The 24,182-nt window shown below is 50.8% G+C and overlaps 1 protein-coding gene and 1 pseudogene across 1 annotated transcript; one reads left to right on the forward strand and one right to left on the reverse strand.

Moving 5' to 3' along the window:
- The first annotated feature begins 966 nt into the window (after window positions 1-966).
- Window positions 967-5,764, forward strand: LOC119279776 (annotated as a pseudogene).
- Window positions 5,765-5,972: 208 nt separating this feature from the next.
- LOC119277765 (3-phosphoinositide-dependent protein kinase 2-like) lies at window positions 5,973-10,236 on the reverse strand. The gene is made up of 11 exons (XM_037559084.1): window positions 9,602-10,236; window positions 9,231-9,411; window positions 9,044-9,096; window positions 8,867-8,968; window positions 8,673-8,778; window positions 8,505-8,583; window positions 7,512-7,677; window positions 7,117-7,251; window positions 6,880-7,043; window positions 6,508-6,730; window positions 5,973-6,424 (listed from the first exon to the last, which is right to left on the reverse strand). Exons 1-11 carry the CDS (start codon window positions 9,809-9,811, stop codon window positions 6,332-6,334), a joined length of 1,512 nt encoding a protein of 503 aa, XP_037414981.1. The 5' UTR covers window positions 9,812-10,236; the 3' UTR covers window positions 5,973-6,331.
- Between the last annotated feature and the right edge of the window lie 13,946 nt (window positions 10,237-24,182).

Genomic DNA, 24,182 nt, shown 5'->3' on the forward strand with positions numbered 1-24,182 from the left:
CGGGACCATGGTGTAGGGTGGCCGTTGGCGAGCGGGGGTGTGCGCGTTGAGCTGGTCCATCGCGGGCTCGCCGCGCCCAAAGGTGTGCGTGCATGTCGGAGGGGGCGCGGGCAGAGCGGGCGCGGCGGGCGCTCGATGTGGGCTGGGACGTGGGTGCGTGCCCGGCGCGTCCCTGGATATAAAACCCCTCGTGTGTGTTGTAATTGCAGTGCCCGGAGTCGAGTTCGAGGTCGAGGGAATCAAGGTCGTTGGTGCGCCAGGAAGAGAAGCTGCGGCGTGTGTCGCCGGAGATGAAGAAGGGCGTTCTCCGTGGCAGTCGACGAGAGGCCGGAGTCCTGTCAGGATGGGCGGCGAGGTCGTGGCTTAGAGGGGAGAATGTTAGGAATAAGCCACGCATGAGTATGTGCTCATGTGTGTGATCTGCATGCATGGATGGATTAGTTAGCTAGCTATGGAGCCGGCGCAGCTGAGTCGCGTGGCAGTTCTGCGTGGAGGAAGAATAGGAAGCAATAGTTGAGGCTTGGTCCTATACGTGTGTATCCAAAGATTCTGGAGACTTGGCTGTTACCCAAGCGTGTGTAGCTAGCCCGTGGAGTACTAATCGGATCAAGCAACCGTGGGCTTGACCATGCATGCGTGTGTGCGTGGGGTTAGTGGGTGTGTGTGAGTCTTGTACTTGGCTATATAAGTTGAGTAAATGAATGAGAAAAGCGGCCGTGAGGGCTGGATACACAATGTAGCCGTGGTGGGCATCTAAGGAAGTTTCTCTTGGCAAAGCCATTTTGGTCTTCTTCCTTGGTGCATGTGTGTGTCCGTGCGTGTGTAGAGTTCGTCACCATGTGTGAGAGTTGTGAGGAAGAAGAAGGGCGCTGCGGCGAGGAGGCGGCGCCAACAACCCCGAGGAGCTCGCCTCCAGGGGCTCCTTCTTCAACTGGTGGTGCTTCGCCACAAGCGGCGGAAACACCATCACCATCTCGGCCTTGAACTACGTCCAGGAGAGCGTAAGCTGGCAGTTCGGGTTCGGGATCCCGTGCGCCGCCATGGCGCTCGCTCTCTCCGTCTTCTTGCTCGGAACCAGGACCTACCGCTTCTACCCACCGGAAAAGAACGGCGTCCTGCTCACGCAGCTCGGTGAACTGCTCGTCGCGAGGGCTAAATCCTGGCACTCGTCATGGTGTTCCAGTTCCATGTAATCAACCTTTTTCCTTCTATCCATCAGAAGTTCAGAACACTTTCAGTTGAGCCAATTTTTCTGAAACTGAATGTTCACTCGCTCGTTTGGCATCCATGCAGATTACCCGATGACGACTCACTCCCCTTGCTGGCTGATGCTCCGTCGGCGTCCAAGGAGAACACCAAAGATTTTCCTCACGAAGCCGCATCGCTGCTCAGACTGTTCCCGATATGGTCGACCTGCCTGATGTACGCCGTCGTCCTGTCGCAGTGGTCGACCCTGTTCACCAAGCAGGCGAGCACGCTGGACAGGAGGATCGGCACCCTGCTCGTACCGGCCGCCGCCATGCAAAACCTGAGCCACGCCGCAGTCCTCATCTTCCTCCCGATCTACGACCGGATCCTCGTCCCGCTCGCTACAAAACGCACAGAGAACCCTCGTGGCATCACCGTCCTGCAGAGGATCGGCGTCGGGCTGGCGATCTCGATCGTCGCGATGGTCGTCGCCGCGCTCGTGGAGACCAAGAGGCTCAGGATCGCAGCCGACCATGGCCTGCTGGACGAGCCTCAAGTTCCCATCCCCATGAGCTTGCTGTGGGTGGTTCCCCAGTTCCTGCTGGCCGGGCTGTCCGGCGTGTTCGCGTTCGTCGGCCTGCAGGAGTTCTTCTACGACCAGGTGCCGGGCTCCCTCCGCAGCCTGGGCATCGCTCTGTGCATGAGCATAGCCGGGGTTGGCTGCTTCATCAGCAGCTTTCTCGTGTACGCCATTGACAGGGTGACCAGCAGCGCCGGGGAGAGCTGGTTCTCCAACAACCTCAACCGGGCGCACCTCGATTACTTCTTCTGGCTCCTGGCTGCGCTCAGTGCCTTGGGCTTCTCTGCTTACCTGCATTTTGCACGGGTTTATGTCGTCAAGAAAAGGAACGATTCAGCTTCAGTACAGTGATGCGATGGTATCTACAGAGCGTTCAGTGCAATTTTCATGGACAATCAGTACAGTGAAGCTTGTCACAGAAAAATACTCCAAAGCTACACCGATGGCGATGGCGTGACCACAGAACAGCTCTGCATTTACAATGGTTTTCCAGAGAAATGGCCACGCTGACCTGATGTAAATATGTGAACATAATGTAGCAGTATGGTGTTCATGTTACACATATACTACATGTTCATGTTAGTGTCGAAAGCGTGCTTGATAATTTTCATGCGAACCAGAGCAGTTATGCTTCGGCTTCGCCAATAGTTAATAGAACAAGCAAAGTCCAATGGTCTATAAATGCCAAATATTTGGCGCTCAACTTCTTCTTTTTGCACATATCAAAAAGAAGAGTAGGGCATTTTGAAGACCGAGCTCCATTAAGGTCTTTATTTTAAAAAATTCAAAATTCAAACTTTTCAGTTTCAAAAATTTCTAAAAATAAATACACATGTATGCAAGGATGTAATGTGTCCGTGTGAAAAACTTCAGGATGAAATACCTTGAATTGCAAGGTGCAAGAAATAACAAAATCATAGGCTTTAAGGATGAACAATATATATGCTTAAAAGCCTCAGTTTTTTTTGTGTAGCTCTCATTTTAATGTATTTCAGCCTGAAATTTGCACACATGTTCATTATGTGTCTAGGTATATGCATAAAAAATTCAGAATTTTTTGAAACGAAAAGGTTTAAATTTTGAAGTTTTCAAATTAAGGCCTCCACGAAGCTCGGTCTCCGTTTGACATTTTTGTGATCTACGCACCTATAAATTTCTATATAATATATAGTACTTGTTTGTACTCCGTGTACACAAAAAAAGCCAATATGTCGATTTCAATTTATTTATTTGACAAATTTGTATTTTTGTGTGCAGCTCATTTGGTAATGCATTTTCTAATGAAAGACGGACATGCAATATATACATCTATACTTACATGCGGGAAATTTTCTTGAAGTTCATGTGTTCGGCAATACTCTGTTCCTTCGCCAGGGAGCGGAGCGGGGGGAGCACCCATCTGGCTGCTCGCCAAAATTGCACTGAGTGCCGCTCCGCTCCGCAGAGGAGTTGGGAGCGGAGAGATTCCGAACGGCCTCGGGCTCCAAAGGCCCCTCTTTCGGTACAAAGTCGTTGTCTTGCAAAAACAAAATGGAAAACCAAATGACAGGACTAGCATCGAATGAGAACGTACTCACAACTCACACCAACCACGATTTTGTCTCTCGCCCAACATGCTACTCCCTCCGTTCCAAAATAGATGACTCAACTTTGTACTAACTTTAGTACAAAGTTGGGTCATCTATTTTGGAACGGAGGGTCCAAAATAGATGACTCAACTTTGTACTAACTTTAGTACAAAGTTGGGTCATCTATTTTGGAACGGAGGGAGTAATAGATAAACAGAAAATAGTGGCGAAAACTAAGACCTGAGGACGACCAACTCCACCACATGTAGATGCCGAATTGCCCATGGCGCTTCAGGCCATGGCAGCATTGGAGAGCATCTCAGCTCCTGCCCCATTGACCTTTTACCACCACTGTCATCAGTAGTCTATAGTTGCCCTCGGCCTCGGCGTCGGACTCCAAACGGAGGGACGAGCATCGGTAGCCGAGAAAAGACGTGATGGCATCGCCGGGAGCGGAGGCCGTGGCCGCCGTTGACCACCGCGGCCGCCCGGTCTCCCGGCGCTCCTCCGGCCGGTGGCCGGCCGCGCTCTTCGTCATCGGTACGTACAACGATATTACGACACGAGGCAAACCGCAGACGCGTTGCGCGCGCGCGTACGAGCTGGTGACGGCCGAGACTGATTTAACGGTAGCGCAGGGGTGGAGGTCGCGGAGCGGTTCGCGTTCGCCGGCATCTCCGGAAACCTCATCACCTACCTGACCGGCCCGCTCGGGCAGCCGACGGCGGTGGCCGCCGCGGCCGTCAACGCGTGGTCAGGCGTGGCCATGATGCTCCCGCTGCTCGGCGCCGCCCTGGCCGACTCCTGGATCGGCCGCTACCGCACCATCCTCTACGCCTCCCTGCTATACATCCTGGTAGGCGAATTTCGCTGAGGGATAAAACCCCGTATCTCCAAGAAATCAGTTGGATTTCTCCCTTGAACTTCTCCATGGTTTCCAGGGGCTAGCCATGCTGACCATCTCGTCGGCGGCGCACGCCTCCGAGGGCACGCCACAGGCAGCATCCTTGGCGACGGCGAGCCCGTCCGCGGCCCAGGTGGCCTTCTTCTACGTCTCGCTCTACCTCGTCGCCGTCGCCTACGGCGGGCAGAAGCCGTGCGTGCAGGCGTTCAGCGCCGAGCAGTTCGACGAGAACGATCCCGAGGAGCTCGCCTCCAGGGGCTCCTTCTTCAACTGGTTCTTCTTCGTCACGGACGGCAGCGTCACCATCACCGTTCCGGCCCTGAACTACGTCCAGGACAGCGTGAGCTGGCAGCTCGGGTTCGGGATCCCGGGCGTCGCCATGGCGCTCGCTCTCGCCGTCTTCCTGCTCGGAACCAAGACCTACCGCTTCTACCCTCCGGCGAGGAATGGTGGCCTGCTTGCGCGGCTCGGCGAACCGCTTGTCGCCACGGTTCGATCTTGGCATTCATCATGGCGCACCTCCAAGTAATCAAGTTATTTTTGTTCTCCTGAAATGCTTCGATTCAGTTCATTCTTCTGAGTTCTGAAACTGAACCTTGCTCGATCACTCGGTCCTTTGGCACGCAGATTGTCTGACGACTCACAGCCATTGCTCGAAAGCTCCTCACTGTCACCCAAGGGGGGCACCGACAATGCCGGTTCCCCTCGTGAAGCGGCATCGCTACTTAGATTGTTTCCGATATGGTCGGCATGCCTGATCTACGCCGTCGTCTATGCACAGTGGCCTACTTTCTTCACCAAGCAGGCGAGCACGCTCGACAGGAGAGTAGGCAGCCTGGTGGTGCCAGCCGCTGCCATGCAGAACTTGAGCCATGTCGCGGTCATGATCATCCTGCCGATCTACGACCGGATCCTCGTTCCGCTGGCTAGAAAGCACACGGGGAACCCTCATGGCATCACAATGCTGCAGAGGATCGGCGTCGGGCTGGCGATTTCGATCGTCACGATGATCGTCGCCGCGCTCGTGGAGATGAAGAGGCTTGGGATAGCAGCAGATCATGGCATCCTGGATGAGCCTGATGCTGTTGTTCCTATGAGCTTGCTGTGGGTGGTTCCCCAGTTCCTCCTGGCAGGGTTGACCAGCGTGTTTGCATATGTTGGCCTGCTGGAGTTCTTCTACGACCAGGTGCCGGACTCCCTCCGCAGCCTGGGCATAGCTCTGTGCATGAGCATAGGTGGGGTTGGCTGCTTCATCAGTAGCTTCCTTGTGTACGCCATTGACAGGGTGACCAGCAGCAATGGGGGGAGCTGGTTCTCGAACAATCTCAACAGGGGGCACCTCGATTACTTCTTCTGGCTTCTGGCTTCTGGCTGCCCTCAGTGCCTTGGGCTTCTCTGCTTACCTGCACTTTGCAAAGGCTTATGTCGAAAAGAAAAAGAATTATTCAGTTTTGGTACAATGATGTACAGAACGTTCAGTGTAATAATCATGGCAAGTATCAAAGGAAGTGAAGTTTGCTACTACTGAAAATTGGCAGAAATGATTTGTTGGCATATTATAGGGAAGAGGTATGTTAAATTTGCCTGTTTTTGATATCTATGGTTACCCAGATGATGGTAGCAGAACAGCTCTGCATCACAACATCTTATGGAAATGGCCAAACACATAAAGTAGTAAACTGAGATATGGCCATACTACTCACAACCTCCGCAAAGTAACAGCACACAAACCAAACAGAGGACGCAGGAGAATATAATTAAGCTACGGCAACATTGTTAAGGTGATTCGATGATACAAATACAACAATACAAATCGATCATCTCATGGATTTCTTTTGTTAATTGTTCTGGAGGGCCAACATTTCAATCACTCTGATGCTATCTGCTGCGGCAACTAACAAACAAACAAAACTGCTTAGGGAGGTAGACGGGGGTCATCGATCAACATGCCACAAGTGATTTCCTTCCCAGGCATGCGAGGAGGGCAGGAGCGAGAAACTCCCATGTGTTCCTCAAAGTGAAAAAAGATGGCTAAGGTGTGCTCAGAGTGCTTAACATCACCCGTTTCGGTATCTTGATTTCAATTGAAAATCAGCTCTTTTGGCAGTGCTGGAGGTCTTCAATTGCATTCTTCCATTGCCAGGCACGCTGTTTTGCATCCTCAAATACGAACACCTTTTTTGGCTGTAAGAGAACTCAGTTAGGCGTGATAAAATAGAACGGCTACTAGGATAATACTAAGGAGCAGTAGCAGCAAAGAGGAATACCGTGGAGATCCTAAAATGCGAGGAGTTGGCTACTTGTACATTGAGTTCACTTGGATCATCAGACCAACTAATATTCCCCTTGGTCACCATCTTTGCAGGGTCAACACAGATCAACTGAGGTTTGTTGGTGAGGATTAGCTGGACCTTCTTATTTGATAGCTTATTAATCTTCTTCAGCTTAGATATCAACACTACAGATTCATCTGGCTCCAGGAAATCCTGCCTGCCACATTGTTAAAGCAATATGCACTGACATGAATCACCTCTCACTTGTGGAAAAATTGTGAGCATGTAGTCGACCGTTTCCCCCCGTTTTCATTTTTCTTTTCTCTCCTGTAAGTATAATAAAATGTTGTGATAGTCTGTATTTACCATCTAGAGTCGAAGGAGTCGATGGAAGCTAATTTAGATACATGGGACCGTACTTCAGAAGATGACGCAGCACCATTATTCCCAACAGGGACATTTTGGTTGGCATGTGCACTTCCCATGTGTGACAACCAATCTGAATCTTGATTATCCTCATCCTCATTTGCCTGAATAGGGAGATCATCAGAATGATAAAGAGTAGACTTAAGTGATTACACTGACATATGTAAGATAGCATACATTTGCCTCCACAGCGGGCTTTGGTGCACGCGTCTTCCTTATATTTTTCCAGTCAATACCTCTGAAGAAAGGATGTTTCTTCAAGGAAGCGTAACCATCAGGTCCTGCACCTGGTCGTTTGGTTGGATCAACATCCTGCAGAACGAAGAGTTTAAGCAGGCCCTACTCGTTGGAAATTTGACTTAGAGATCTAAGGATGCAGCTTCTCTTTTGGCTGGAGTGGAGACTATGCAATTTCATTATGTATTTAGAATATTACTGTATCTGATAAACCATGAAATGATCAGAACTAGGATAAGGGTTGTTTTTATGCTAGTAGCATTTTTCTAAGAACCATATATAACTTATGACCAAAAACAAAAAGAATGCAAGAAGTAATCTGTATAATTGTATACCAGCAACTTGTCAATGAGATCTCTTGCTTCATCCGAAAAGAACTCAGGAAATCTGAGATCCCTTGCAATAATTCGCTGGAAAATCAACCACTCACTGGCATCCTTAAATGGCGAAGAGCCAGAAAGCATTTGAAACAACGTGCACCCCAATGCCCACAAGTCATTTCTGTCACGAACATATAGAAACCCATCAGAAAAACGTGTATAAATCACTGCTTGTAATACCACAAAAAAAAACTGTTCTTTTAGAAGCTTAACATCTTCACAACTGGCAGCAAACCAGGGTTAGAGATTCATCATGGAAGGTGGTTTTTCTTTGATGCAATGAACTTAAGTTATTCTTTCATAACAGCTAAAGAATGCATCAAGAATCTAATGTCTTCAGTTAAAAGAAGAAGAATCTAATGTCTTCAAAAATAGAATACAACACTTCCCATCTTATGCATACTCAGAAAAGGTGACTTTCTGATACAAATGTTGAACTGACAAGACATACACGATACTATGCTGATGGGACAGACAGATACCAGGAATGCATTTCAGCTAGCACAATTTGTACCGACTGTTATTTTGTGTACTACTCCCTCCATAAACTAATATAAGAGCATTTAGAACACTAAAGTAGTGATGTAAACGCTCTTATATTAGTTTACAGAGGGAGTATCATCTTGAAGTCTTTGATGTTATAACATGAAATTTTCAACTTCTGCTAGTAACCTAAAGTCCAGAAGCATGACAACACTGATAGCTAGGGCAGTCGTCTACAAGATATGTTTTCTGATGCCATTTGTAGCTTCTACCCAAGGTGCCAAGCACGTAGCCAATAAATGCCCAGTGCGATGCTTAATAATGTGATTGAATACATCACTCAGAGTCAAAACATAAAATCACATCAAAGAATGCAGTATTGTACTGTAAATATCACAAAAAATGGAATTATACCAAGAAAGCAAGGTTTATCAAGGGCATCAATGGATGAAGTTATTCACTTACCCAAAAGTTGCTGGGGCAGAGTTCAGGACCTCTGGTGGTACATATGCAGCTGTTCCGACAAATGTGCAGGCCCTCTCATCTGCACGGTAAGTGTAAGGAAAGCAGAACATTAAGAGCTTTACATCACCAAACACTAAGAGAACCCAGCACTGCATATGTTTATCTTACTAGTTGAATTTGGGAGGACTTTGATTGGAGTGTCCACAGTAGGCTTCACGCTACCAAAATCAGCAATCTTGATGTGTCCATCAGAAGTAAGGAGTAAATTTTCTGGCTGGAAGATCAAACAATGTGAGAAAGTCATTGTTGCTGATGGCATTAACTCAAAGACAAACATGAATCTCCGTTACAAATTCACACACCTTCACATCCCGATGAATTAGGCCTACGCTATGCAGATACTCCAGAATGTCAACAATTTCAGCGGCATAAAACCGTGCCTCGTCCTCGGACAGGCGGCCTTTCTGCAAGCAAGACCCGTGCATAAGAAGTAAATACAGAAGAGGAATCAACCACATTGTAAGCAGTTTGATACTAACCTGTACGATTTGGTCGAACAACTCCCCGCCTTCGCAGGACTCCAGTGCCATGTCTGCACAGTGAAAGAAACGGCGTGTTCAGGCAGTGTAAGCATCCAAAATGCAAGTAGCATTTGAGAACTAAACTAAAACTAAGTGTAGCCAGTTGTTAATTAACTAGTGTAATTCAAAGAGAGGCGGTACTGACAGAGGGAGTAGGTGTCCTGGAAGGTGAAGAAGAGCCTGATGACGCCCGGGTGATCGAGCTGGTCGAGCACGATGCGCTCCATCTTGACGTAGGAGATCTTGTTCTCCTTGGTGATGAACTTCTTGTCCATGATCTTGAGCGCGTAGACGTTGCCCGTGTCCTTCTTCCTGGCCCTCACCACCTGCGACCCACCGCACGCAAAAACAGAACAGCCTCAGCATTCAGCAACGGCAACATCAATGCCCACGATCCAGCTCCCCACGCGGCCAAGCCAGGGGGGTAAAAACAAGGGGGGAACCGTCAACTGGTTAATTAAACAAGGACGACGAGTCGACGACACGATCGTGCGCCGCACTAGCAGCGTGCGTCACCTTGGAGTAGGAGCCGACGCCGTAGATCTTGCCGAGCTCGAAGTCGCCGGCGGTGAACTGCTCCTGCGGCGCGCGGAAGGCGATCCCGCCTCCGGCCGCCGTGGGGGATGCCGTGGCCGAGGAGGAAGCGGAGGCGGAGGGGTTGGAGGGCGCGAGGCGCAGCCTGGCGGCGAAGTCCCTCTCCATGTCGTCGTCGCCGCCGACAGCCATTGCGCCGGAGCGATCGGGCGGGGCGGTATCTATAGGCGGCGGGAAAGGGGGATGGGCCCTGGGGTGGCGCGGCGCGGCCTCCGATGGCGGAGGCGGTCAACGGGTGGAACCATCGGATTCGGCTTGGGAGGGCGGGAAAGCGCGGCGCGGCGGGGCGGGCGGTGGGGCAATCGATTGGACTGCGACGGCCGCAGCCTTTCTTTCTCTCTTTCGCGGTGGGGTTGGGGCTGGGGTTGGACGAAGCGGAGGAAAGGAATCGAATCTAGGATGAGAGAGGGAGGGAGGCTGGGCTGCCCACAGTCGAGTCTACAGGATGAGGAGGAAGAGAGAGCTTTCCACGCCCGCCCGTTGCGTTGGTCGTTGCCTTGCCTTGTGAGGAGTCGTGGGTGCGTGGTCGAATCATGGGGATGAATGATGGAGTGAGGGTCTGGGAGAGATGAACCAGACGAACTGCCCTTCTTTTTCTGTTTTTTTTTCTTTTCTCGTGAATAAGTGTGTGTGAGACCAAGGAGGATTATCTGCTTTCACGTGGGCTGCTCACTCGGTTTACCACATTTCCAAATCAAGGAACGGGAAAACTGAAGAATTTATATTTTTCTGAGTGCGCTACGCGTCCGCCGGCTGATATTTTTAAAAAATCGTCCAGGCGCGAGCCGTCTGATTTGACGCAGCGAGCGGCCAAGCGTTACATCCACCACTGCAGCACATGCCTTGTTGCGAAAATTTCCTACAACAGACAGACATCTTGTTGCAGAATTTTCAGCAACAGATATCTTGTTGCGGTTTCTTTCTTTTTTGCAACAAACATCTTGCTGTAGATTTTTTTAGCATTTTTCTGCAACAGCCGTTTTGTTACGGAATTGTTATTTTTGCAACAAAGAACTTGTTACAAGATTATATTTCTACAAAATAAAGCCGCTTCGCATCGCGCCGCCAAGATTTGCAACAACACCGTTGTTGTTGAAATAGATGCTTGCACTTGCATTTATGCTGAGGACGTGTGGCACACAATGGAGGCGGCGGACGCACCATGATACGTCTTCGTTGTATCTATAATTTTTGATTGTTTCATGCCAATATTCTACAACTTTCATATATTTTTGACATTTTTTTATATTATTTTTGGGACTAATATATTGATCCAGTGCCCAGTGCCAGTTCATGTTTGTTGCATGTTTTTTGTTTCGCAGAATATCCATACAAAACGAAGTCCAAACGCGATAAAATTTTACAGAGATTTATTTTGCAATATATGTGATTTTTCTGCAACAAATATGTGATTTTTCTTCAATATATGTGATTTTGTTGTGGGTTTTTTTTTTCAACAAAGGACTTGTTGCGAAATTATATTTCTATAAAATGAAGCCGCGTCGCATCACAGTAGCCGTGCGCCGCCAAGATTTGCAACAACACCGTTGTTGTTGAATAGATGCTTGCAATTGCCTTTATGCTGAGGACGCATGGCACACATCGGAGGCGGCGGACACACCGCAATTATCAGCCAACTGAGGGCAATCATTTTCTTTTTTTAGCGGAACTCCATTGTCCCTGGGAATTTATATGCTTTCATTCCTAGGCCTGGGGTTGTCCCGGGTCTATTTCTGCCCACCAAGGGCAACTCCAACGCATGACCCCAAATAGTCGGCCCAACACGCGGGAGCAAACGGGTGAGGGAGTCCTGGATTAAGGGGTCCTCGGACAGCCGGACTATGTAACATGGACAGGACTGATGGGCCGTGAAGATACAAGACCGAAGACTCTCTCTCGTGTCCAGATGGGACTCTCCTTGGCGTGGAAGGAGCTTGGCGACCGGATATGAAGATTCCTTTCTCTGTAACCGACTTTGTACAACCCTAGTCCCCCTCCGGTGTCTATATAAACCAGAGGGTTTAGTCCATAGAGGCAATCATAATCATACATGCTAGACTTCTAGGGTTTTAGCCATTACAATCTCGTGGTAGATAATTCTTGTAATACTCATATTCATCAAGATCTATCAAGCAGGAAGTAGGGTATTACCTCTGTAGAGAGGGCCTGAACCTGGGTAAACATCGTGTCCCCGCCTCCTGTTATCATCAACCTTAGACACACAGTTCGGGACCCCCTACCCGAGATCCTTCGGTTTTGACACCGATATTGGTGCTTTCATTGAGAGTTCCGTTGCATCGTCACCAAAAGGTTTTGATGGCTCCATCGATCATCTACAATAATGCAGTCCAGGGGGAGGTTTTCCTCCCGGGACAGATCTTCGTATTCGGCGGCTTCGCACTGCGGGCCAACTCGCTTGGCCATCTAGAGCAGATCGACGGCCACGCCCCTGGCCAACAGGTCAGGTTTGGAAGCTTGAATTACGTTGCCGATATCCGCGGAGACTTTATCTTCAACAAATTCGAGCCCATGGTAGCCGCTCCCTGCCACCACGATCAACATGATCTAAATCTATCATCGGACTGTGCACAGGAGATAGCGCCTGTAACTGCTCTGGCCCTAGATCTGGAGCAGATTGCGCCGTCCGAGGATGGGAAACTCAACCCCACCGCGGAAGCCGCAGACTCAGCGGCGGTAGAGCCGCACACAGATCCGACCTCAAGCGGGGCCTGTGTCACCGGAACCTCGGATTCGTCTTCGGCCATAGGTTCTGAACCGCGTGCATCCGCGCCATCGAACCTGATCAGGCGCCGATCGTTGAGTTCATCTCCGCGGACATCTTCCGGCACTCACCTTTAGGCGATGTGCTAAACTCATTAAAAGCCATCTCCTTATCAGGGGACTCTCAGTCGAACTATATTCGGTTTGGATTGAAGGCGGGTGACGGAGAATTCCGCTTCCCACCCACCACCCACTTCATAGCCACTATCGAAGACTTAACTGCCATGCTCCATTATGATTCTGAAGACATCGACGGTATGGACGACGATGCCGGAGAGGAGCAGGCACAAAAACCACCGCTTACAGGGCGCTAGAAAGCCACCTCCTCGTATCACGTATACATAGTGGATACACCCAAAGAGAACAACTACGACAATGAAAAGGATCCAATCGAGGATAAGCCTCCTGAGATACAGCCGAAGCGCCGACGTCAGCGGCACTGCTCTAAGCCACGCCGCGGAAAGGACAGCAATACCGGCACAGAAGAAAACAATACTCTCGATGATGCCGAAGACCATGAAGACCCCGTTAAGCCAACTTCCGAACAGGACGAATGGGAAGATGGGCGAGTTAGCCCTGTTGAACAGTCCATGAACGAAGACTCAGAGGACAGTAATTATCTTCCGCTCTTTGAGGACGAGGTGAGCCTCGACAACGAGGATTTTATCATGCTTGAGGAACCTCTCAAGCCGGAGCGCTTTAAGCGTCAGCTAATAGCCACTGCAAGGAGCCTGAAAAAGAAGCAGGAGCAGCTTCAAGCTGATTAAGATCTGCTCAACGATAGATGGACTGATGTCCTAGCAGCCGAAGAATACGGCCTCGGGCGCCCAACCAAAAGTTACCCAAAACGCAAATTGTTACCCCAATACGATGATGAGGCGCTGGGGCCCGTCCTACCAGCGCGTAATGCGGCTGACTAACCATCATGTGGCTGAGACAAAGCGGCAATTCAAGCCGATCACCAGCCCGCACTACTTCACTGTAAAAACAAAGACACAATAGCTTGAGGATACACATATGACCTGCGGCATGACCTAGAAAATAGAGCAGGTCAGACCAGATCGATCTATGGATCGCGGGGGTGTGCCCCGATGCGCGATGATGGCCATCCGGCCAGACGTGACAAACATCACCACGCCCAGGCCGAAAACCGCAGACAAGTTCCATCTGAGCTATGTTGTGACTTGGCCCGATATAGAGGTGCCGCACACCCCCTTTGCTTCAATGATGAAGTAATGGAACATGAATTCCCGGAAGGGTTTAAACCCGTGAACAATGAATCATATGATGGGACAACAGACCCTGCGGTATGGATTGAGGATTTTCTCCTCCATATTCATATGGCCCGCGTAGATGATCTTCACTCCATCAAATACCTCCCGCTAAAACTCAAGGGGCCTGCTCGGCACTGGTTGAATAATTTTCCCAAAAACTCAATTGGCAGCTGGGAAGACTTGGAAGACGCCTTCTGCGACAACTTCCAGGGCACATATGTCTGACCTCCGGATGCTGACGACTTAAGTCACATAGTTCAACAGCCCGGAGAGTCAGCCAGGAAATTCTGGACTAGGTTCTTAACTAAAAAGAACCAGATCGTCAACTGTCCGAATGCAGAAGCCCTAGCGGCCTTTAAACATAGCATCCATGACGAATGGCTCGCCCGACACCTCGCCAAGAAAAGCCGAAATCCATGGTAGCCCTCACGACGCTTATGGCCCGCTTCTGCGCGAGCGAGGATAGCTGGCTAGGCCGTAGCAATAACACTACAAGTGAACCTGGCACTTATGAAGCCAAAAATAACAACGGCAAGCCCCGGCACAATAGACACAAGCGATAAAACAATGGTGACAGCACCGAGGACATAGCGGTTAACACCGGATTTAGTGGCTCTAGGTCCGGTCAGCGGAAGAAGCCATATAAAAGAAACAATCCGAGCCCGTCTAGCTTGGACCGCATACTCGATCTTCCATGTCAAATCCATGGCACTCCTGATAAACCAGCCAATCATACCAACAGAGAATGTTGGGTTTTTAAATAGGCCGGCAAGTTAAATGCCGATAAGAAGGAGAAGGGGTCGCAAAGCGAGGACGATGACGAGGAGCCCTGGCCACCGAACACAGGGAGACAAAAGAAGTCACCCCCCCAAGTTAAAATTGTGAACATGATATACGCTACCCATACCCCCATGATTGAGTGCAAGCGCGCGCTCAGGGACGTCTACGCGGTGGAGCCAGTCGCCCCAAAGTTCAACCCATGGTCGTCCTGCCCGATCACATTCAATCGCAGGGACCATCCGACCAGTATCTGTCATGGCGGCCCAGCCGCACTGGTCCTCGACCCAATCATTGATGGATTCCACCTTACGCGAGTCCTCATGGACGGTGGCAGCAGCCTGAACCTACTCTATCAGGATACAGTGCGCAAAATGGGTATTGATCCCTCAAGGATCAAGCCCACAAAAACCACCTTTAAAGGTGTCATACCAGGTGTAGAGGCCCGGTGTACGGGCTCAATCACACTGGAAGTGGTCTTCGGATCTCCGGACAACTTTCTAAGCGAAGATTTGATCTTTGATACCGTCCCCTTCCGGAGTGGCTATCACGCACTGCTTAGACGAACCGCATTCGCTCGATTCAATGCGGTGCCACACTATGCTTATCTCAAACTTAAGATTCCCGGACCGCGCAGTGTCATAATAGTCAATGGGAACACGAAACGCTCCCTCCGTACCGACGAGCACACCCGCTGCCCTCGCAGCAGAAGCATAGAGCGGCCTTTCCAGGCAGAACCTTAATTCGGTGGCCAAGGTCCCGGACACTGTCAAATGAGTCTGGACTACTCTGCAGCAGGACAGTCCAGCTCGTCAAGAGCTCAACTAGCAATTCAACCTCTGTCTCAATCCCGACCAAAAAGCAGCGTACGTGTCGCGCGTACATAAATACGCACTCAAAATATCATGGGCATAGACGGAGGCGTAACGTTATTGTGGCCTATCATACGGCTCACACACATACCTTTTCCTTTTCCTTCTTATTGTTTTTGTGTCCTTTTCACAGGCCCCCCAACGGCCAGGCCATCAGTCCTTTCGAAGGATATATATATACCAAGGCGGGAAGCAGTACGGACGTGTGAAGGAATCTCTAGATATTCTTCTCGATGATCATTCTACTTGTCTTCGGGACCCGCATGTAGCTTCCCCTGGTCTTGGCAGGTTAAACAGTCCTATTGTTTATCGCACTATTTGTACCAATACGCTTTGACGTATTAATCAAATTACAATAAAAACAGTTTGCGGCCCAATTTATGTGGCATTAACCTGCTATTTCATTTTATTTCGTTATTCTTATCGATTGCACTCGTACACTTAGGTACGCCTTAATTCGCAAGGGGCTTCATTACGCCCCATAATACGACAACAAAATCTGAACACTTTTACAGTATAGTTCGGCACCCCAAATTGTAGCATTATATGTATCGGCTCCGAATCATGTCTTTGGTCAATAGTTGGGTTGCCTGACTCCTGTGCTTACTACCTTACGTTCCGCTATATTGGCTAGGGTAGTAAAGGGAGAACTACTGCGATTGTGTCCTGGTTTATCCGGATGAGCACCTCAGTAGAGAAAGTCGAAAACTGACTGTCATGATGTGGCGTGAGCTGGTCAGCTGTTCGAGAGGTTACAAATCTTTAGCGATTTTTTCTGCATTATGCAATGAATAGGTTTTTATCCGATCGGGTGTTTACAGTACCCCAAGGTCGGACTTACGAATACTAGGGGCTACGCCTAAATTTCTATTTGTGAAACTCCTATGGCTAAGTGAGGGTGATAAAGCCACATAGTCCGATTGCCTGGTTCGTTGCGCTAAACACCTCCTTCAAGGACCAAACCTTTGGATAAATAGTGTTTAGATTCATCCCGAACACCCCCGTACTTCCTACGTGGGGGCTGAAGCCGACGACTGGTCAACTCTCAGATTTAACAAATCGGCCGCACAGGAGGTAAATTTTTAAATAACAGGAATTATATTACATAATGACTCTATTTCATAATACAGGAAGGGACAATATGAATGACTTCATTCTAAGATAACGTCTTTTGAACACTGCCCCGCCACAATATGGGATCCCTCCAAGACATTGTCAAAATACAGCTCGGGAGTATGGTGCTCATTGCCCGCGGGCGGTCCCTTGGTCACAAGCTTCACAGCGACCAAGTTTGTCGGATTGCGGGTTTCGGCAGACCCTTGAGGTTCGAACTCTGGGGTGCGCGCGAAGATCTCTCCTCTACCAACTCACGTCTCGTTGCCTCGCAAGAATCTAGGCTAGCAAGATGAACACACAGGGGGCACAAGATTTATACTGGTTTAGGCCACCGTTGCGGTGTAATACCCTACTCCAGTGTGTGGTGTGGTGGATTGCCTCTGGGGCTGATGAAGAACAGTACAAGTGAAGGACAGCCTCGCGAGGGGAGTTCTTGTGGTGGTGGTGTCCCTTTGGAGGGGTCGATTCCAGATGCCCCTCTACTATGGTGGCTAGCCCTATATATAGAGTGAGAGGCCCTGGTCCTCTTCCCAAATATTGAGCGGGGAAGGGCGCCAACAATTGGCCATTTTGAAGGGGAACATCTAGTACACTTATCCAGACTAAAGTTGGTCCTCGCCTGCCAAAGACTCTGACGATGACGTCGTCCTGGGCTCCACGGTGACCTCCATCCTGTCACTCTGCTGGTCTTGGTCTTGTTACACCGAAATGGTAGCCTTTGCCTGATGCCTTGGCATGCGCTTGCCCCCTTTGCGCCAAAGGGGAAACAAGGACATTGCGCAGGCCGGCGCCCGCCTGGCGCCCGCCTGGCCTCAATCGTCATGGCTTGCGTCACAGGCACCTCACGAGGTACCCCTGCCTTGATCTCTCCGCCTCCTCGCGAGCCAGCCTGACGAGGCTGCTCCTGAGGAAGCTTCCTATCATCCGCCCCGCGAGGCTTGGCCCCTCGCGAGGGTCTTGAGCTTGAGCTGATGAAGATGGGCCACACTGGGCCATTGCTTGAGCCACACCGCAAGCCGCAGGTAGGCAAGTATGGGGACCCCCATTCCTAGAATGCCGACAGTAGCCCCCGGGCCCAAGGCGCGCCCGGACTTGGCTTAGCAGAGAAGCGAAGAGGTAAGTGCGAAGCGCCGCGGGCCCCAACAGCCTGCGGCCTTGGGTGCCGCGTGGCGGTTGATTGGTCGTGGGCGTCTCCGTTTCCCCACGACGCCTCGGCAACTGTCCGTCTGACAAAAGGGCGGTCCCGGGCCAGGCTTACTTTCTTTGCCTTCATCAGTCATTGCTCCAGATCCCCTTTCTCGCTCTCCTCCTTCTCGCTTCCGAAATCCTCCAGATCTGCCTCAATCCCTCACCTTCGGCAAGCCATGGCGCCTCGCAAGACTCCGGCTAGGGCCTGGTACTCGCCGGCTTTGGATCCCCCGAACGTGTCGGAGAAGAACCTCACCCTCACGCGCTAGATGATGGTGGCGTAGGGCAATGAGGGGGCGGCTGTGCTCAGGATCGGCTCCGCCTAGCCTGAAGATAAGGGGAGCACCTTCTACCCGCTCTTCGTGAGCGCCATCATCGCCGGTCTGATGCCTCCCTTTTCTGAGTTCTTCCTCGTTGTTCTTCGCTAATACAACTTGCAAGCTCTTCACCTCCACCCCAACTATGTTCTTCTCCTGGCAATTTTCGCCTACTACTGTGAGGCTCATGTTGGAGTGATGCCCTCAGTGGCTCTGCTGCGCCATTACTTTTCCCTCCGGGTTTCTGGTGCCCACATCACCGCCTGCGCAAGCTTCATCGCATACTCCAACTCCAATGCCATATCGAAGCCCGGGAAGAGGATCGAGGGCTTTCGGAGCAAGTGGGTTATGGTGGACGCTGGGCGCGTCCACCCTCGACTGGTGCTGCCCACGGGTTAGCCCAAGGCCGTTGATGCGTGGTCTCGCGCGGAGCTTGTCGACCCCAGTGCAAAGGCGGTGCTGAAGAGGATGAACGCGGACCTGAGGCTAGGCAACCTAGTGGCGGCGAAGCTGACCGGGGTATGCTCCTGAGGGAGTTCCCGGAGCACCGGGTGGCTCCGCTTCAGGAACACTCGCTCCCATTGTGGAGGCTCGGGGAAGCAGATGTCGCCCTCCGCGTGAGCTCCGCGGCCCTGGCCGACGAGGATCTGGCCGCGGCTCTCCACTCATTGGTTGGAGGAGACATGGCGAGACTGGAGGGTGCTCCTGTCCCCCTGTTCCTCCGCGATGACTGGGAGCAGGTGGTGAACTCCATGCCCACCTTCAACGGGGAGGGGCTGGTGCCTGCGGAAGTTCCCGAGGATCTGGCGACGCTGGCGACGGTGAATGTGTCCTCCGACGACTCCAGCAGGGAGGAGGAAGAAGAGTCCAACTCCGAGGCGACCGACGGAGAGTCGGGGGAGTCCTTCCCTCGATGCAGGTCCCGCGCCCTCCACTCCATGCTGGATGACGATGAGACCGGCGCCGGGCGAGGCGGGTAGAGCTTGCCTTTGGTTCCGAGGAAGGACAGGACGGGGCTTGTTTCCCGCGGGTCTGCTCTGGTTCCAAGGCGGCTTGAAGCCAGCTCCAACTCTTCTGACGTGCCCTCTACTTCCGGACCTCCCGAGGCTGACCCTTGTAGTAGGCTCTCGGGATTCAAGTTCGGCCGGAGGCTGCTTGAGTCCCGGATTAGGGGGTGTCCGGATGGCCGGACTATATACTTGGCCGGAATCCTGGACTATGAAGATACAAGATTGAAGACTTCGTCCTGTGTCCGGATGGGACATTCCTTGGAGTGGAAGGCAAGCTTGGCGATACGGATATGTAGATCTCCTCCCATTGTAACCGACTCTGTGTAACCCTATCCCTCTCTGGTGTCTATATAAACCGGAGGGTTTTAGTCCATAGGACGAACAACAATCATACCATAGGCTAGCTTCTAGGGTTTAGCCTCTCTGATCTCGTGGTAGATCTACTCTTGTACTACCCATATCATCAATATTAATCAAGCAGGAGTAGGGTTTTACCTCCATCGAGAGGGCTCGAACCTGGGTAAAAACATCGTGTCCCTTGTCTCCTGTTACTATCCGCCTAGACGCACAGTTCGGGACCCCCTACCCGAGATCCGCCGGTTTTGACACCGACATTGGTGCTTTCATTGAGAGTTCCGCTGTGCCGTCGCCATTAGGAAGGATGCCTCATCCCATCTTTAAAGATGACACTATTGCTAAAGGAGCTTTGGCTATCGGCCAAACTCTCTGGCTAGGCGGTTTTCTTATGACCGCCTGTTCGGCCACCGCGCCGACGATGACTTCTCGGGTCATCGAAAGCAATCTGCACGTCAACTCGGAACTCGCCGAGCATCTAGATCCGATGGAGCTCTCTTCCTTGAACGAGCTCTTGGATCGCATCGCCGCCCTGGGAGTCGCTACAGACTACGATCAGATTGGGCTTAAACCCGATCTGAGAGAGATTAAGTCTCCTCAGGTCACCCACCACGTTGCAATGGTGGAGGAACAATGCGGCAAGCCTTCATCTATCTTAAGGATTAGTTATGTCCGATTTCCCGATCCTTACAAGTCGTATATCCGCGGAGGGGAGGACGTCGCTCAAGCCCTGAACCTAAAGTCAGGCAGCGGGCTAGATTCATTGGACAATATCCAAGAACACAAGCTTCCGAGTCCGGAAACTCCTTGGCCCCTGAGTCTCAGAATGGGCGAGGCTCCGGATTTAATTCCACCCGCCCACCCAAATATAAGTGATTTATCCCAAATTCGGCAAGAGCCCGCAGAAACAGTACACCATTATCGGGCCAGATTCCTCCTGGTTATGAACAGGATAGAAGAATGCCGCGAGGAGGATGCAATTTCATTCTTCTGCAATAATTGCACGGACAAGGGAATCCTCAATGCCATAAGTCGCCATGAAATTACACGCTTCGCCGACTTGGCATCCATAGTACGAAAGTACTGTGCGATGGAAAGCGCACGGAAACCAAAATAAAATTTTGGGACAATCCGGCCCTGAATACAACCCAGTCCGAAATAAAACGGTGCATTATCGACAGGCACCTGGGTCAAACACCAAAAAGCAAAAACCCTCTATAGGGCATGGAACCGTACTGGAGGGATGGCTCAATGGACCCTGTAAAATTCATAGTACAGAGGGCACCACACGAACTCATAGCCTTAGAGCATGTTGGATACTCCGGCAGGTGGCCAGAAGTGGCGAGGAGCTTCTAACTCCAGAATTCACAGAGCACCACCCCAGGGATACCAGTACGGTATTAACAATCTTCGAGACTTTCGCATCAAATAATATGCGGAAACGAACACTCCGCAGCCTTGCCGAAGTCTACCAAGTAGCAACAATAAACCCATGGAGTGACACGACTATTACCTTTAATGCTAGTGATGAACCTAAATTCCGAACAGCCCGAGCACCAGCCGCATTGGTCCTCAGTCCAATAGTGGACGGCTTTCGACTTACCAAGGTACTCATGGACGGTGGCAACAGATTGAACCTCATTTATGAGGAAACCCTTTGAAAAATGGAAATAGACTGGAGCCGCCTTGAGCGAAGCAACACAACCTTTAGAGGAATAATCCCCAGTCAGGAAGCGTGCTGTACAGGAAAAATCACACTGGATGTGGTGTTCGGCACGCGGATAATTACAGATCCGAGGAGGTCATGTTTCAAGTGGCCCCATTCAGCAGCGGATACCATGCTCTATTAGGGCGAGAGGCATTCACAATTTTTCAAGCAATACCCCATTACGGGTACATGAAGCTCAAAATGCCCGGACCTAATGGAATCATCACTCTTGCTAGTGACCCGTACATAGCACTCCGCGCTGAAAACAAGACAGCCGCACTAGCCCTTGAGGCACTTTCCGAAGGCCTAGCGGCCGAAGAACTGACTGCGCTGCGCTCCACGGTGAACAGGGACGACGTGATACTCGATAAAAGATCCAAGTCCACCTCCTTTAAACCGGCGGATGAAATAGTCAAATTCCAAGTCCACCCAACGGACCCTACAAAAACGGCCTCCATCAGGGCACAATTAAACCCTGATGTAGACGCCGCACTACGAGAATTCCTACGTGAAAATTGGGACATTTTTGCCTGGCACCCTTCAGACATGTCAGGAATCCCACGCAGGCTGGCCGAGCACAGCCTAAACATCCTAAAAGGATTCAAGCCTGTCAAGCAGGCTCTTCGGCGTTTCTCCGAACCCAAGAGACAAGCCATGGGAGAGGAGCTAGCCAAACTACTGGAGGTCGGATTCATCAGAGACATAAAACATCCAGACTGGCTAGCGAACCTGGTGATGGTACCAAAGAAGGACAAATCCTGGCGCCTATGCGTCGATTTCAAGGACCTCAACAAGGCTTGCCCAAAGGATCCCTCCCCCCCCCCCGCATCGATCAAATTATCGACACCACCACAGGACACGATTCATTGTGTTTCCTCGACGGATACTCCGGATACCATCAAATTAAGATGGCAGAGCCAGACCAAGCTACAACGGCATTCATCACCCCATACGACCCATTCTGCTTCAACACAATGCCCTTCGGGTTCAAAAACGCCGGTGCAACATATCAGCGCATGATTCAGACATGTCTGGCAAACCAGATCAGCAAAACAGTGGAGGCATACGTAGATGACGTGGTCGTCAAAACCAAGCATGTCGAAACTCTAGTAGACGACTTGAGGCTCACATTCGATAACCCCCGGACATATGACATCAAGCTTAATTCGGAAAAATGCGTTTTCGGCGTACCAGCCGGAAAGCTCTTGGGCTTCATTGTACCCGGTAGAGGAATTGAAGCAAACCCAACCAAGATCCGAGCTCTGTCACAGTTGGACATTCCAAAAGACCTCAAACAGATACAAAAATTGACTGGATGCGTGGCGGCTCTAAGCCGCTTTATCTCCCGCTTGGGAGAAAAGGCATTACCCCTTTATCGCCTCCTCTGGCGCACCAAACACTTCGAGTGGACGGATGCCGCCACGGCCGGACTCAAAGAAATAAAAGCCATATTGGCAACAAACCCAGTCCTGGCCGCGCCTAACATCGGCGAACCAATGCTATTATACATTGCAGCAACTCATCAAGTTGTAAGCGCAGTGCTCGTCGTCGAAGGAGAAACGGAAGGACACAAATTTCCCCTTCAAAAACCAGTTTACTATGTGTCCACTGTCCTCACTCCATGCAAGTCACGGTACCCGCATTATCAAAAGATAGCGTATGCAGTGTTCATGGCATCCCGGAAGCTGCGACACTACTTTCAAGAGTGTTCAATAACAGTAGCCTCCAAAGTACCTCTTAACGAAATTATAAACAACCGCGACGCGACGGGCCGGATTGCCAAATGGGCCATTGAGCTCTTCCCGTTCGACATAACCTACAAGCCACGACGAGCTATCAAGTCACAAGTTTTGGCCGACTTTGTCGCCGAATGGACTGAAGCCGAACTCCCTAAAGAGTACGGCACATATTCCAATTGGGTCATGCACTTCGACGGCTCCAAAATGTTAGCTGGTCTCGGGGCTGGCGTCGTTTTGACGTCCCCAACACGAGATACAGTTTAATACGTACTCCAGATAATGTATACAGACTCCAATGATGCAGTCGAATATGAGGCCCTTCTACACGGCCTCCGGATGGCAGTCTCCATGGGCATTCAATGCCTAGAGGTGCGTGGGGATTCGAACCTCAAGATATCCCAAATAAATGGAGACTTTGATGCCAAGGATCCGAAAATGGCAGCTTACCTTAACGCCGTCCTAAAAATGTCAGCTCGGTTCAAAGGGCTCGAATTTCACCATATAGCCCGGGAAAACAATCAGGCAGCAGACGTCTTGGCACGCATCGGCGCAAAGCGCGATGCAGTCCTCCCCAACATTTTCTTGTAAAGGCTATTCAAGCCATCCGTATCATGGGAAGGGGAATCCGGAAATAACAGTCCGGATCCAACCGCACTGCCCGGCACCGAACATTCTGACACAGCGGGAGGCTTGGCCAACGAAGTAACATCCTCAGCCCACGAAATAATGGCAGTCATTTCCCCATGGACAAAACCATTCCTAGCCTACCTGACCAGGCAGGAACTCCCAGAGAACCAAAACGAGGCACGCTGCATAGTGCGGCGATCTAAAGCCTATAAAGTCCATGAGGGAGAGCTTTATAAGAAAAGCACCATCGGAGTCCTTCAAAGGTGTATCTCCGAAGAGGAAGGACGAAATCTCCTGGCTGAAATTCATGCCGGACTTGGCGGGCACCATGCCGCAGCCCGGGCCCTTGTAAGCAAGGCCTTCCGTACATGATTTTATTGGCCGACGGCCCGGGCAGATGCTCAGGATTTCGTCCAACGATGCGTCGGTTGCCAACTCTTTGCTAACCAAAGCCACATGCCACCCACCGCCCTCCAAACTATACCCATCACCTGGCCCTTTGCGGTCTGGGGGCTTGACATGGTCGGACCCCTTAAAGGGGGAACCCACAAGCAAAAATACTTACTGGTCATGGTGGATAAATTCACCAAATGGATAGAGGCCAAGCCTGTTAAGACGGCCGAATCTGGACCAGTGATAGACTTCATATCAGGGGTAGTACACCGTTACGGCGTCCCCCAAAGCATCATCACTGATAACAACATGAACTTTACGGCCGACGAGGTCAAACTCTGGTGCAA

Source organism: Triticum dicoccoides, chromosome 3B (assembly GCF_002162155.2).
Source record: "Triticum dicoccoides isolate Atlit2015 ecotype Zavitan chromosome 3B, WEW_v2.0, whole genome shotgun sequence".
Classification (NCBI taxonomy): Eukaryota; Viridiplantae; Streptophyta; class Magnoliopsida; order Poales; family Poaceae; genus Triticum; species Triticum dicoccoides.

Coding starts and splice junctions, on each gene's coding strand:
- LOC119277765 (XM_037559084.1), bottom strand. CDS start 9,811: ATGGCTGTCGGCGGCGACGACGACATGGAGAGGGACTTCGCCGCCAGG. Junction 7,044..7,116: donor AGCCCGCTGTGGAGGCAAAT/GTATGCTATCTT, acceptor CTCCCTATTCAG/GCAAATGAGGATGAGGATAA. Junction 6,425..6,507: donor CGCATTTTAGGATCTCCACG/GTATTCCTCTTT, acceptor GTTCTCTTACAG/CCAAAAAAGGTGTTCGTATT.